Here is a 14804-nt window from a genome sequence, read left to right as displayed (position 1 = left end):
GGAAGACACGGTCCCCAAGTTCTAATTAAGCTATAAAGTGAGGGTTGTTCAAGAAAATGGTATTGTCTCCGGGTGAGTGACGTGGCGTGGAGGAGCTCCTCTGACGGCCACTTTTTGTTTAGCACACAGGAGATCGGCGCCTGCCAAGAAACCAGTCGGCAAACCTAGGACTAAGCAGCCCAAGAAAGTCAAATTCATAAGTGAGTGTGCGGTGAATCTGACGATTTACTTTAATGTGTTGCTGCTGTTAATTTACGAACACGTTTTCAGTAATTAGATCGCAAGTTGGTCCGTGAGTTCCGTGACTAGCTAATCGACACAGTTTTATACTTCTGCAGGGGTCATCGTTTTTTTCATTGTATTATGTACCCCTGTACTACTATACGAAAATAAATAAATTATTATTAAAAAAAAAAAAATCTTTGTTGTTGTGCCTTTTAAAGCTTGGTATTATGTTATTATTCTGTGTTACTTTTTCTTTAACGATAAATCGGTGTGCTCTCTGCCTTAAAGGTTTGAACAAGCTCTAATGATTTCCATCTTGGGTGAGGATGTAAAGAAACTACGGTTATTGCTCACTGTTTATTTGCTGTAAGCACAACATCATGCGTTCATGACCATAATTATTTATTTTAGCCTACTCTAGATCGATACGTTCAAAAAAACTTAGGAACGAGTTTCAACTGCTTTTAGCGCAGATATACGCAAAGTTATGTCGAATGCTTAATTTGTATTTATGGAATATTTACATTCATAATGGATGGTTCATACTCCACTTATTATTATCTATTCTCTGATATTGTAGAGATTCACATGTTTTCTCCGATTAACCTTTAACAAAATTGCAACGGCTTTTTTGTAAAATATACAGCAAATTCTCAACGAATATCTTTTCAAAATTCAGGCGTAGATAAAATAAAATGAAACATACCACGTATCTTTTAGGGTAAATGTGCTGAAATGTATGTAAAAAAATGCAAAAATATTCAACATCTGCCGTAACTACATTCTTAGGCATTTAACGGAAGGTGCAGTAATTTAAAAAGGTTTTGTATGCTATTTTTATTATTATTGAAGATTACTTATAAACTAAATAATATTCTGTTTAATAATAATATTATCTTTAACAAACAACATAACCCTCGTGAGACTTGATAATTTTACAGACAGATCTAAATCAAGCTTTTGATACAGTCGGATTCACCCTTCTCATCAACAAATGACATTATGCACTGAAATACATCGCTCCACCACAGAGCTGTTCGACTTAATAATTCAGTGCACGTTGACTCACTCGCGCAGTACCTGAAACGCGGTAGCGAAAGCAATATTCGCATGAGTCATCCCCCAGGGAGGTCGCTTAGGTCCTCCCTTCTATAATTAAACAAAGGATTCTGTCGTCGCAAGTTTAATACCCGACCTTGAAAATAGCGGGAATTTGGACGATGCAAGACCCTTGCGTTTTAAAATTCCACCACCTAAATTGAGACTAAAGTTAATTATACAACGCTTAAGTGTACTTGGGCCCGGGGCTAAATTGTATACACGCTTGTGAATTTAGTTCGTGTACAGCGTTTGCAATAAACACGTTTAATTAAATGGCTCCCTAAGCATAAATTGTAATTAATCCTAATAGACCTTGGGGTGGTAATGGCGTTATGGAAAGCATTTGTTTCTGATTTGGTTCAGAGAATGACGGTTTTAGCGAACTAATTAAATGCGAGAATTTATGTCAATTTCCTCGTAATACAGAATGCTAATCATTGTGGTTCCCAATCAATCACAAACAATCTCTGAATTCTCTGGAGTAAATAAGAGTTTATAGTCTATTAAACTTAGCTCATCTCTGAATCTTGATGAATCATCAAACTTTTGCGATAAAATTATCCACAAACTGGTGTTATTTTTAGTCGCTAGCGTATTCTTAATCATCATTAACAACAGTAGCTCTGAAGGGTGCGTTTACGTTCATAAATTCAAAACTTTCCTTAGTTCTCAGTACTTGATAACTCCTTGAGTTATCTAACATCATAATAACATGAAATATGGTTTAAAATTTCATAAACTTTGTCCTTTTTTATTACAAATCAGTTTATAAATGTAAAAACTGAATAAAGTTTTAGGATAGCTTTGATCCACAGCTCAACATTGCACAGCCACGATCTCATTGCTTTGCACCACCGACTTTTAGTTGGACGAAAGTTGGGCCCGATTCTAATTTGTATGAAGATTCGGCCGATATCAAATCGGTGTAATGTGCGCACTTTCATACATGGCCATACTGATTAACAGCCCGACCAAACTGTCAGCCGACAAAAAATCTGTGGTCTTCGGCTAGGCTTACATCTGAATTTCGAACTCCTCCTATGTTCTTCTGATTAATTTCGTTGCGAGTTCAATGACATTCCCCCGGGAGAAACTTGACCTTCATTGGTAAGGTTTTTATGGAGGTCAAGCTGTAGATCCTGGCTACACAGGAGTTGCAGTGGTGGGAACGAGAGGTGGGAATAGTCCCGTTAGGCTTACATCTCTCTCATGACGTGATTGTTTGTCCGCAGCCACTGAAATCCGCTGCCAAGAGATGTCGAAGGGAGGTCTGGCTTACGAGGTGATCCTCGCGGAGCCGGTGGGAGTGCCGGCGCCGCGCCGCGCCGACTCGCCCGAGAAGACGCCCTCAGTCGAGGAGATCCAGGAGAAACTTAAGGCTGCAGAGGAGAGGAGACGTGTAAGTATAATTTTTCCAGAAGCTTCACTCTAGGACAGTAGTTCCCAAACTATTTAGTCTACTGCCCACTTTGAGAATAAATTATTTTTAGCGCCCCCCATTTTTGTAGTCAAGAGTCGAGCTCAGTCGATTTCTAAGAGTCCTCCTAGTAGATGACGCCTCCCAAGCCTCTACACAACGTCTCGATTTTTTTCTGGGTCTCTTACCGCCCCCCTTTTAAGCCTGCAGCGCCCACAAGGGGGCGTTATCGCCCACTTTGGGAAAGACTGCTCTAGGATAACTCTAGCTATAGTATAAACTTAGCGGGTATTTTTCCAGAAGATTCACTCTAGGATAACTCTCGCTATAGTATAAACTTAGCGGGTATTTTTCCAGAAACTTCACTCTAGGATAACTAGCTAGAGTCAAGAAGTGGAAAACACATTCAATCTTAAAACTCCAATGATTGAACTGGAAATTGTAGAGAGGAAAACTAAGTGAAGTAGTTGATTTAAAGCGCATAGTTATGTCTCACCGATTGTGCTTCTTCCACCATCATATTATCATACTTTCTAATATCATGATTCCCAGGATTACCTTCTACTTCTTTTACTGAACTTAAAAAGATGCTTATTTTAATCTTATTTAATTTACCAAGATTTTTGGCTTATTCCGTCGAAGTCGTAACACAATGCTGTCGTTTCTGACTTCAAGATCATGAACACAACAATCCGAGCCTTTTCAAGGCGAGATTGAATAGGCACTTACAGAGCAGACAAATATTTTTTTTCTGGTGTATAGGCATTTTTTATATCCAACCTCTCGCCCTTCCAGAGCTTGGAGGCGAGCAAGATGGCCGCGATCGCGCAGAAGATGCAGAAGATCGAGGAGGCGTCGCGCATCCGCATGGAGCAGACCAACAGCTTCATCGTCAACACCAAGGAGGCGCTGGACGCCAAGATGGAGACGCATGAAGAGAAGCGCGAGGCTTACATCAACGAGCTGCGCGCGCGCCTCAAGGACCACCTCGAGGGCGTCGAGAAGACCAGGTCAGTGGGAGCTGCAATGGTGTGTCACTAGCACGGCCGCACGGGCCACCTTATGACAGGCGCCGGACGCAAGATGGAGACGCATGAAGAGAAGCGCGAGGCTTACATCAACGAGCTGCGCGCGCGCCTCAAGGACCACCTCGAGGGCGTCGAGAAGACCAGGTCAGTGGGAGCTGCAATGGTGTGTCACTAGCACGGCCGCACGGGCCACCTTATGACAGGCGCCGGACGCAAGATGGAGACGCATGAAGAGAAGCGCGAGGCTTACATCAACGAGCTGCGCGCGCGCCTCAAGGACCACCTCGAGGGCGTCGAGAAGACCAGGTCAGTGGGAGCTGCCATGGTGTGTCACTAGCACAGCCGCACGGGACACCTTATGACAGGCGCCGGACGCAAGATGGACCCGCATGAAGAGAAGCGCGAGGTCTATATCAACGAGCTGCGGGCGCACCTCGAGGGCGTCGAGAAGACCAGGTCAGTGGGAGCTGCAATGGTGTGTCACTAGCACGGCCGCACGGGCCACCTTATGACAGGCGCCGGACGCAAGATGGAGACGCATGAAGGGAAGCGCGAGGCTTACATCAACGAGCTGCGCGCGCGCCTCAAGGACCACCTCGAGGGCGTCGAGAAGACCAGGTCAGTGGAAGCTGTGACATGAATGTAGTTCTGACGGGCACACATGTCACTTTATTTATTTTTTTTAAATTTTCTTTAAAAATTCCTCATTTTTTTGAAAAATGGGAGGGACCTGGGAAATTTATTTGCTATGGAGAATATCTTCAAAGTCAAGGTGTCACTAAAATGATATTACTTCTAAGTTTCTGGCGACACGCGTGGTTTACCATGGCAGGCAATGATTACAGGCCAGCTATGAGTTTCTGCATTTTTAAATCAATTAGATCTTGATTCTAACATTATTGCTTTGAGATTCGTTCTTTAGAGCTTAACAACGGGAGTATTTCCCACCTCTCGTTCCAACCGCTTTCCTCCTATGTATCCAGGATCTACAACTTGACCGCCAATAAGAATAAAAACCCAACCAGTGAAGGTCCCGGGGGAAAGTTAAACTGTTATTGGACCCGCAACGAATTTTATCAGAACAATATAGTTCGAAGTTCTAGTGGCTCCGTGCACGATTACAGCGCCAACTAGCGTCCACAACTTTGTGGGTTCTGTCACATTGACATTTAGGTCGTATATTTGTGAAAAAATATCGAAATGAAAAAATAACAAATATTTTCAACTAATAAATTGTTGTGATACCACGATTTGGGTGGAAAAAAGGTTTTGAAATCATTTTGGTCATTCAAATCAAATGAGGTAAGTCCAAAAAGTGTGTTTAATTTTGATTGTGTCAGGGTTTGTTTACTTCATTTATAGTTGTAGTTTTACAGTAAAACAAAAAGAAAAAGCTACTTTAAGAAGCGCGAGGCTTACATCAACGAGCTGCGCGCGCGCCTCAAGGACCACCTCGAGGGCGTCGAGAAGACCAGGTCAGTGGGAGCTGCAATGGTGTGTCACTAGCACGGCCGCACGGGCCACCTTATGACAGGCGCCGGACGCAAGATGGAGACGCATGAAGAGAAGCGCGAGGCTTACATCAACGAGCTGCGCGCACGCCTCAAGGACCACCTCGAGGGCGTCGAGAAGACCAGGTCAGTGGGAGCTGCAATGATGTGACACTAGCACGGTCGCACGGGCCACCTTATGACAGGCACCGGACGCAAGATGGAGACGCATGAAGAGAAGCGCGAAGTATACAGTGTGTCCGGGCTTGTAGTGATCAAACTTTAAGGGCGTAATCTATGGACAATTTTATCGATGAAAATACTTCAAATTTGGGGCTTGACCCATTTCTCGCAAAATTACGAGGATTTAAGTTTTTAATTTTTAGTTTTCACCTCTTCCTTCAAAAACAAGTGAAAGCGTGGGTAGCTTAACACTAATAAGCAAAAATTTTATATCATGCGATAGCCAATAAAATTATCTATTAGCAGAAGTAGAAAACAGATACAAGTTTCATACATTTTAAGGGAGTAAGAATGGATTTAATTAGAAAAAAACATGACTTTTTTCACTTCTTTTTCAGTTATTTTCCAACACAAGAAAAACCAGGTCGTTAAGGTATGTTTTATTTGCTTTGTATTATTAGTATTTGAGCTATTCTACAAAACGAATGTGGAGCTGCAATGGTGTGTCACTAGCACGGCCGCACGGGCCACCTTATGACAGGCGCCCGACGCAAGTGGAGACGCATGAAGAGAAGCGCGAGGCTTACATCAACGAGCTGCGCGCGCGCCTCAAGGACCACCTCGAGGGCGTCGAGAAGACCAGGTCAGTGGGAGCTGCAATGGTGTGTCACTAGCACGGCCGCACGGGCCACCTTATGACAGGCGCCGGACGCAAGATGGAGACGCATGAAGAGAAGCGCGAGGCTTACATCAACGAGCTGCGCGCGCGCCTCAAAGACCACCTCGAGGGCGTCGAGAAGACCAGGTCAGTCGGATCTGTGACTTGACTTAAGGTCCTATGTCCCCTAGATAAGGCAGAGGGCGTCCACAGCAGTCCTCCATCGCGTTCGGTTTTGAGCTTCACGTTTGATCTCGCTCCAAGTCTGTCTTGCCGATTTTCTTCGCCTCGTCTGCTACAGTGCGCCGCTAATTTTGTTTGGGGCGATCATATATGCGTTTTTGACGCTGTGACACGTATATTATTTTGACAGGCACACGTATATTATTTTGACAGGCACACGGGTCATAGCTCGAGGGCGTTGGGAAGACCAGGTCAGTGTAGAATATAACGGACATAGAAACATCTGTAGGATTTGACAGTCGTAGGACACTCCCTCATTTTTGGCAAAATGAGAGGGACCTAGGAAATATTTGCTATGGAGAATATCTTCAAAGTCAAGGTTTACCATGGTAGCCAATGACTACAGCCCAACTACGAGTATCTGCATTTTTAAATCAATTAGATCTTGTTTGATAATATTCCAACATTATTGCTTTGAGAATTGAGATTGTTCTTTAGAGCTTAACAACGTGAGCATTCCAACCTCTCGTTCCAACCGCTTCCCTGCTGTGTATCCAGGATCTACAACTTGACCGCCAATAAAAACTCAACCAGTGAAGGTCAAGTTTGTCCCGGGGTAAAGTTAAACTGTCATTGGACCCGCAACGAATTTTATCAGAACAACATAGTTCGAAGTTTTAGAGCTTCATAGCATCAACGTGTGTCCGCAGATTGACGCTGGAGCAGCAGACGGCGGAGGTGTACAAGGCGATCGAGGACAAGATGGCGACGGCTGCCGACAAGCGCGACGAGAACATCAAGAAGATGCTCGAGCGTTTGCGGGAACATGTAAGAACTTTATTTATTTGCTAAAGCCTGGTCCGTGAGCACGTAGAATTTTGTCCAATGACCCCAAGCTACCCATCCTTATCGCTCGCGCGTAATTATGTTGCTATCGCGCTCGCACACTTACTGCGGGCGCCCGTCGCACAGTCGCGACAGCAATATAATTACGCGCGAGCGATAAGGATGGGTAGCTTGGAGTCATTGGACAAAATTCTACGTGCTCACGGACAAGGCTTTAGTCACATGGTAAATACTTTAACTTTCATTTAAGTTAAATGTTGACATTAGGGATCGATGTTGTTTTGCGTACTAAATTCGTTGATTTTAAAGTTAAAAGTGCAAGATTTTAAATGAACGTGTTTTTTCGTTTCGCGACCATAAATTCATATCCTTTTCGACTAATGATGACGTGCATTCTCCAGCGTGTTTTAGAAATTAGGTACCCTATGATTAATCTATGTTTAGCTAGTTAGTTTTCGGTATGTTCTGGGTACGATTTTAGGATGAAACATAACATAAAAAAATGGGTAAACGTTGACGATTTCGAAGAATGACTAACCGAATAATTATTGTGATTATCTGCTTCGGGCGTCATTTAATGGCTTAAATTGAGCATAGGCCTATGATTGTGGTTGGTAATAAGTCACTAACCCGAATAGGTTACTAACCCCGAAAACCTACAAAAGAATCAGTCACAATCATTTTATGGAAAAAAGGAATGACAAATTCAGTTTTGAAATCTGTAATTCGACGCGTTCAAGTATGTTTAGTAAAGGCGGCGGTACCGCGATAGAGACCAGAGCCCCGATTACGGTAATTTTTAACGTCTCCAATCCAGACGCGCTTCATCGATTCTGCGATACGATTGGTCAAAACAGCTGACGTACGCTGTTTTGATCATTACGCTGACCAATCGTATCGCAGAATCGATGAAGCGCGTCTGGATTGGAAACGTTAAACATTACCGTAATCGGGGCTCTGACAAGCGACCGAGACGTCAGACGAGTCTTTAGACAATGTTACTTCGCGAGCGAGACAAAAAGTAAGTCAAGTAACGGTCGCAGTCTTCCGTTTCGGTCTCTTGTCTCTGTCGCGACGTGAACCGGTACCTTTAAGCCGCTTGTACATGCTAAGAAAAATCGCCGGGTCTACGCAAGAATTCGCGTCATTTCTACACGCGAACCGTGTACATTGCTCCGGCGCTGACCAAGAAATAATTCTTGTCTGCGCTAGATACGACACGCGGGAGACGCACTACACTGTGTAGCAAATTTTCGTAGCTAGGTCCGTTGAAATTCTTGTCCTATCTGCGGCAGACACGGTGTAATTTCTTAGGCCCAGAACAGACGGTGAAACGAAACTGCAACTGCTAGTTACTTTTGAGTTGCATCTAAGTTTCTGCCATAGCGTCCGTTGAGAGACCACACATGATGCGACCAGTTTTTAACTTTCAGTTTCAGTTTCATTCATAACATCAGAATCATCAGAAAGTTGCAGTTTCGTTGCAGTTGCGTTTCACCGTCTGTTCTGGGCCTTAGTGTACAAGAAGCCTAACACGTGTTGTGTGGTGCAGGAGGAGCAGGTGCGCAAGGTGCGCGCGGGCAACCAGGAGCGGTTCACGGCACTGGAGAGCGCCATCCAGGAGAAGTTGCAGCAGGCCGCCGGCCGCCGCCTGCTGCTCGAGGCCGAGCAGAAGGAGAAGCTGCGCAACTACGTGAGTACCAGTCACATGTCAAGGTGGACAGACGACCGCGGCAGGCCTGCAGGCAGCCGCAGCAGGCCCGGCCGCCGCCTGCTGCTCGAGGCCGAGCAGAAGGAGAAGCTGCGCAACTACGTGAGTACCAGTCACATGTCAAGGTGGACAGACGACCGCGGCAGGCCTGCAGGCAGCCGCAGCAGGCCCGGCCGCCGCCTGCTGCTCGAGGCCGAGCAGAAGGAGAAGCTCCGCAACTACGTGAGTACCAGTCACATGTTAAGGTGGACAGATGACCTCGCCACGAATGCTGTCAGGCCGCTATTGACCGGTCAATATGGAAATGGTTGAGCCCGCATTCAGCACTGGACGTCCTGTAGCCTGTGGCTTAATACCCGCGCCGGTCTGCCACTGAACACTTAGGAACCTTATTGGGTACTAATGCTTCTGAATTACGTGAACTGTGTAAGTGCTTTCACAGTTAACCGGCAAGAGCACTCGCCTTAGCAGTGACGAGGTTTTGAAATCTGCTTGAGACTTACAAGGAGCTGGCACCACCACGCGCTACTATAAGATCATCAAAATCGATGATCTACTTACTGCACATTCTCTTCTGCAATGTAAATATAGCTTTTTTTTAACTCGACTAACAGGTGCTCGGGAGATCTAGCTGTAGATGTATCTTCAATCATGATTTCTGCATTAATCTCCATATCTGCAGGTGTAGTTGTATCATAATTATTACATTTTAATGTTCTTCCATAAATTAGTTTTACTAAATGTTGTGTGTTTCATTTAGTTGATTTACTCATTGTAATTTAATTTCACATCTCCATCTTTATTTGATCACGCATTAACCATTACCATCCATTATTTTTCACGTACATTAGAACTCTAAGCTCATGGAGGTGCGGTCTGCGGCGACGGCCAAGGTGGAAGAAATCACGAAGGAAATTGAGACCAAGCTGACAGCTGCTGAGATTAACCGCGAGAAGGAAATGCAAAGGAAACTCGACTTTGTCAAGAAGGAGGTTGGTGGATAGGCTTTTCAGTATCGGTTGGAGGCTGTTGAATGCTATTTTTCGGTGGTGGTGGTAGTTTATTTTTGGAAGACAGAGTTTGTAACAAATACCTGGATTTCTGAATTGGTTTTCGCTTTTGGATATGCCGTTAAGGGTTTAAATCCCGACCAGTAGTCTTCAATAGGACATTTATATGAGTTAAAACTTAACATAGCTCAAGAAGCTATTATTTCTGGTCTTCTAAGTGTTTCATCTGTCAAAGCTAACCAAAATCCAGTTCTAAGACTACCCCCCTAGGATAAGTGATAAAACGTGACAGTTGTAGTTTCGAAATCCCTTCAAGGAGCTACGTTTTGCGACTCGTCTAGACGGCTGACTAATAATTTATTGGCTGCGGGACTCAGTTGATCCCTCACTTCCCGTTTTTGCAACATTATTCTTTACTGCTCCGTCCCTATCGGCTGCAGGGTGATGTTAATTAACCTAAAGCCTTCCTCGATAAATGGGCTATCCAACTCAAAAATATTTTTGAAATCGGACCAGTGGTAGTACGAGAGGGGACAGCTAAGTAACATAATCTCCATGGCACACGTTCAGAAACTTTTCTTCCACGAAGCTTATTTTAGTATCAAGTGACGTAGGGTTTATTACGGTAGAGCGGTCTCTCGTTCCTAAGATAATCTAACGCCAACTTGATTAGACATAAGATCTACTGTTTACTAACGAAACCCTGGGCGTTCTTACACTTACATACTTCTTGAAATCTTAAATGGAACAGCATAGTATAGTATAGTATTTTTTGTCTTGCCACGATCGACTGGACTAATATTCGCGATCGACTGGACTAATATAGGCGATCGACCGGTTGGCCACCCCTGATCTAACGAATCTCTCGTGTTTCAGGAGCGACGCGCGGAGCTGGTGCGACAGAACAAGAGCGCGCGCGCAGACACCGACACGCACGCACACGCCGCCGCCTAGACACAACACACACCACCACGCACCGGGAGCGCGGTCGCTGGACCGAAGCTACCTTTAGGGCCAATACAGCCACGCTCTAGGAACTAAATTAAGCCGAGCCAAGTCAAACCTTTGGCGTGCTATTGAGCCGCGCAAAACTGCACCCCCAACTGCTACGGTTTTCAAATGATGTTTCAAAATGACCAAAGTAGTCTTGTCTTAGATCTGAGACTAAGCAGCTGACAGAGGTTGCACAGATATGAGACAAAGCATAGGAGAGGTTAAAACACCCTTTGGCACGTGACAATGAAATCCGTTGTTAATGAAAAATATTTTTATTACACGACGTTAAATGAAAGGGCTATTCCGAAACGCTGTTTACGTAGTTTCGAGTCTGTCACCGTCGCTCATGCTTTGCGCCAGAGGGATGGCGACGTTTGATACTTCTGATAACGTTCTTCGGATTGACCCCCAGATGACAGAATTGCATCGATGGTTTTAACTTGACTCGGCTTTTTTGAAGGTTGCTTGTATTGGCCCCAAAACCGACATCTACGCTTTTGAGTCCTAAACATTCGCCCAACTACTCACCCCGACGCCGACCAAAGTAATGGGAGATAACACTTAATTTTCGTAAAAGGTTTCGGAATGTCGAATGCACAAATGCCTATGAATAGAAAAAGTAATTTTAAACGTACATAATGAAGACTGTATCTTTGAGGTCGGACTGCAAGCATCCCGAATGATTCCGGAATATTGCGGAAATTTACGACAAACGCTTGAATGAGGATACAATCTGTCACTCATAAAATTTGAAGATTATAGATGCTAGTAGTCCGCGCCTTATACCGCTCCAATGTATGTCGTATCTTCCGTAAAATCTCTGTTCGAGTTGCCCTAGCTAGATTGATGTATAAACTCTTCCGTTATCTTCCAAATGTCTGTGTAGTTGTGCTGATTGGTAATTTTATATATTTTAAACAAATCGAACAAGCACCATTTTCATAAGATTAAAAACGAAATTACCAGTGAGCACAACATGTATCAAAGTACAAAATATTTCGCACACTCGATGTAACGAAGTAGAAATATGCGTTGTAGTTGAAAATCGAGTAGTTTAAATACGAAAACTCGGGTTGGTAGATGTTTTTATCGGGGATTCGTTGATTTATCGAGCGCTTTAGACAAGGATATCACTTTTATAGACGGGACGATGGCCTTTTGGGCATTTTATATGGATTCTAAGGTTTAGGTGGTTTTCGATACAGAAACGGGTCCCGGTAAAGATGTCTACTGGAGGTATTTTTTGTGGCGTTGTTTGGCGGCCTGCGGATCTCTGGTGAGTGTGTGAGGCGATTACTTGCGGGCGTCGCGCGGACACGGAACAATATTGTAGGCGGCCCTGCTGAACACCGGACTTGCCAGCGTGTGGGAAACACTTCACTGTGAATTTTATGACTAGCAGGATTTGATTCAAATTCGCTCGATGCTTATTTGTCAGAGGACACTGAACATGTATAGCGTAAACTACATCATGTTCTGAGGTGTCAGTGAATTTCAAAATCAAAAAATGCTAACCAAGTTTTCAGACCCTAATTTTTAAATTAGGAAGCGATCTAAAATTTTGCCGTTTGGTATCAATAATTACAGTGTTTCAATAATCATAAATATAGGTGTCATGCTAATTCGAATCTTAACTCGCAAGTCGTAGATTCTATTATGTGATAAGTTTTCATCGCCTTCGGCCTGTGGCCTCAGCGGGGCCACTGCATACATTGATCGCACGCGCCGCACCCACGCAATACGTGTTCTGCGTTGGCGCGATACGTGACACCGAACGATTCTCGTGATCATGCTTACGACATAATTCGATCCTAATGTTATTTTTTCACCGGTAAGGCAAAAATGCTGACACTTTTAAGATATGGCCTATTTTAATAAAATTCTAAGAATGTTTTAGTCGTGGCGTGTAAATCGACCCTCAATATGACGAAATCGCTGCTACATACAGCAGTGGTTCCGATGTATCGAGCGGAAAATATCAAGTACGTTAGTTGGGTTCTGTACAGAAAATCTAAAAAAAATTGCCTGTAATGTATCGGAAAAATAGCCCGATTGTTTATTTTAATTAGTGCAAAGTGTCGCGAGTACGGAACCCTCGGCAAATAACATCGAAATCGGAAGTGAGATGGAACGAGGAGGAGGCCGACGAGTGTCCTCGTCGTTAGGTATAGACTTATATCATATTTTTAATGTTTATCATACGCAACAGTATTTTAGGGAGGTATAATCTAAATTTAAGTTTGTCTCGAGTTCGTATCACTCATTAATCGCCGTTACGCTATTGACTGTCCATTGTAATGTTAATATATTTTATAATTACGTTATCGGTTGTTTGGGAAGACTGTCGTGTCGCGGGTTGTTTGTGGCTAGGTTTTTTGCGCCAGGTTGGTCGTCGCTTGTGCTCGGTGATGCCGGTCTAATTGTTATCAGTTATCACCACCCGCGGACTGGCAAGATGTTTGTTTTAGACACAATAGTTTCGAAGTACATCATACGATAAACTTGACTGTAAGCGATAACAAAGGAAAGTAAAGGCTTCTGATACAAAACATCTTACCGGTCCGTGACACGCCACATCATCTAGTCTACACGTTTAAATTAAGTAATCACTTCCTTTTATGATCTCAAATTGAATGTGTTAAAAATATAGTAAACATCGGAAGTGCCTCTGTAACGTAAACCGGCTCTCGGATAATACCGTTAAATCGTAACGTATAAACTGCCTTCATAGCGTTTTATATTTTTTTAAAGGTAGAATGTTGGTGTTGGATACGACGCTTGTGAGATGGTGGCGCTGGATGTGTGGCGCACAGGTAGTGAGGGTACCCCTGCATTTATATATTTTCGCCGTTCATTTAGCGTCGATCCGTTTCAACGTCAGAGAAATGATAATAATTGTATATAATATAAGAGATGGTGTCTGCTTGACGCGGGGCGAGTGGCTTGCCTGCTTACTCTATGTTACTACGCTGATGTGAGTAAGGGAACTAGGTGTAAGTTACTAGCTTGTTTCTCGGTGAAGATGTGAAAACCTCTGACCAATTTGCCTTGGGTATTGTGTAGCCTTTTAGAATATCACGATCGAGACGAATCATGTATAGCGATGCAAAATATAGCTTTCAGAATTAATATAATATTTTGTTTTCGTAATTTTTGCGTAATGTTAGTCACTCTATCTCTTATAATGGTGTTTTAACGTTAATTTTTATATTTTATGTGATTGATTAATTAATGTGCTTCAGTTTGTGAGGTAATATGGAAATTGCTGTTCGAAGTGCCGGCAACTTTTGTAGTTTCATTGTCGTAATGAATAAAGTCATAAATACTAATAAACTATTGTTTTATTATTGATTTCACTCTTTATTATTCAGTTTATTAATCCCATATACCATCCTGCTTGATCATCAAGCATAGAAGAATATACTGGTCACGTATGAAACTCCTTCCCTGAAAATGTTCAGAACCAAAGACGAACTTAATGCCGTATGGCATTCTCTACCAGCTAACTATTGGGCCAAACAGCTTAATAGAATTATTATTCAAGAGCTCTCATGCGGCTAATCCAATATCTCAAGCAGACCACAGGTGGAGACACTATACAGGGTGTTAGGTAAATGGGTATATGAGTCGACACAGCCCATGTTAACACAAATCGTATTTTATAAAATTTATTTTGTATGAAAATTAAAATGATGATATCAAATTTCTGACTTCACCATACCATTTATTATGACCATTGACCATGTTAACATGGGCGCTAGTGTCGGCTCATATACCCATTTACCTAACACCCTGTATAGAAGTGGGTGACTGTTGTTGTTATAAAATAAATGCAATAAATAGTAATGTAATGACTAGTTGTGGTACATTTAGTTCTCTAAGTTGTGGTCCCTTACTTAAAACAATACAGATGAATGCGGATTTTACTTCAGTCGTTACCGGACATATTGGTGGGC

The 14804-nt window shown here is 43.2% G+C and overlaps 1 protein-coding gene across 4 annotated transcripts in view; it reads left to right on the top strand.

The window, feature by feature from the left end:
- The window catches only part of stai (stathmin), a 37569-nt gene extending 23388 nt beyond the window's left edge, over positions 1-14181 (top strand). The window contains exons 2-8 of one of the 4 annotated variants that reach the window (XM_028300814.1): positions 123-200; positions 2559-2725; positions 3539-3753; positions 6996-7113; positions 8684-8824; positions 9694-9834; positions 10729-14181. In XM_028300814.1, coding sequence (XP_028156615.1) covers positions 123-200; positions 2559-2725; positions 3539-3753; positions 6996-7113; positions 8684-8824; positions 9694-9834; positions 10729-10806 — 938 coding nt within the window. In that variant the 3' untranslated portion in view covers positions 10807-14181. The remainder of the gene's footprint in view (positions 1-122; positions 201-2558; positions 2726-3538; positions 3754-6995; positions 7114-8683; positions 8825-9693; positions 9835-10728) is intronic. The other 3 variants (XM_028300815.1, XM_028300816.1, XM_028300817.1) reach the window with 3 other exon arrangements.
- The last annotated feature ends 623 nt before the right edge of the window (positions 14182-14804 follow it).

The sequence above is a fragment of the Ostrinia furnacalis genome, unplaced genomic scaffold (genome assembly GCF_004193835.3).
Source record: "Ostrinia furnacalis isolate ACB-3 unplaced genomic scaffold, ASM419383v2 OfSCF0786, whole genome shotgun sequence".
NCBI classification, from domain to species: domain Eukaryota; kingdom Metazoa; phylum Arthropoda; class Insecta; order Lepidoptera; family Crambidae; genus Ostrinia; species Ostrinia furnacalis.
The sequence above is the reverse complement of the archived record's forward strand: the minus strand, read 5'-3'. Positions and strand labels throughout refer to the sequence as shown.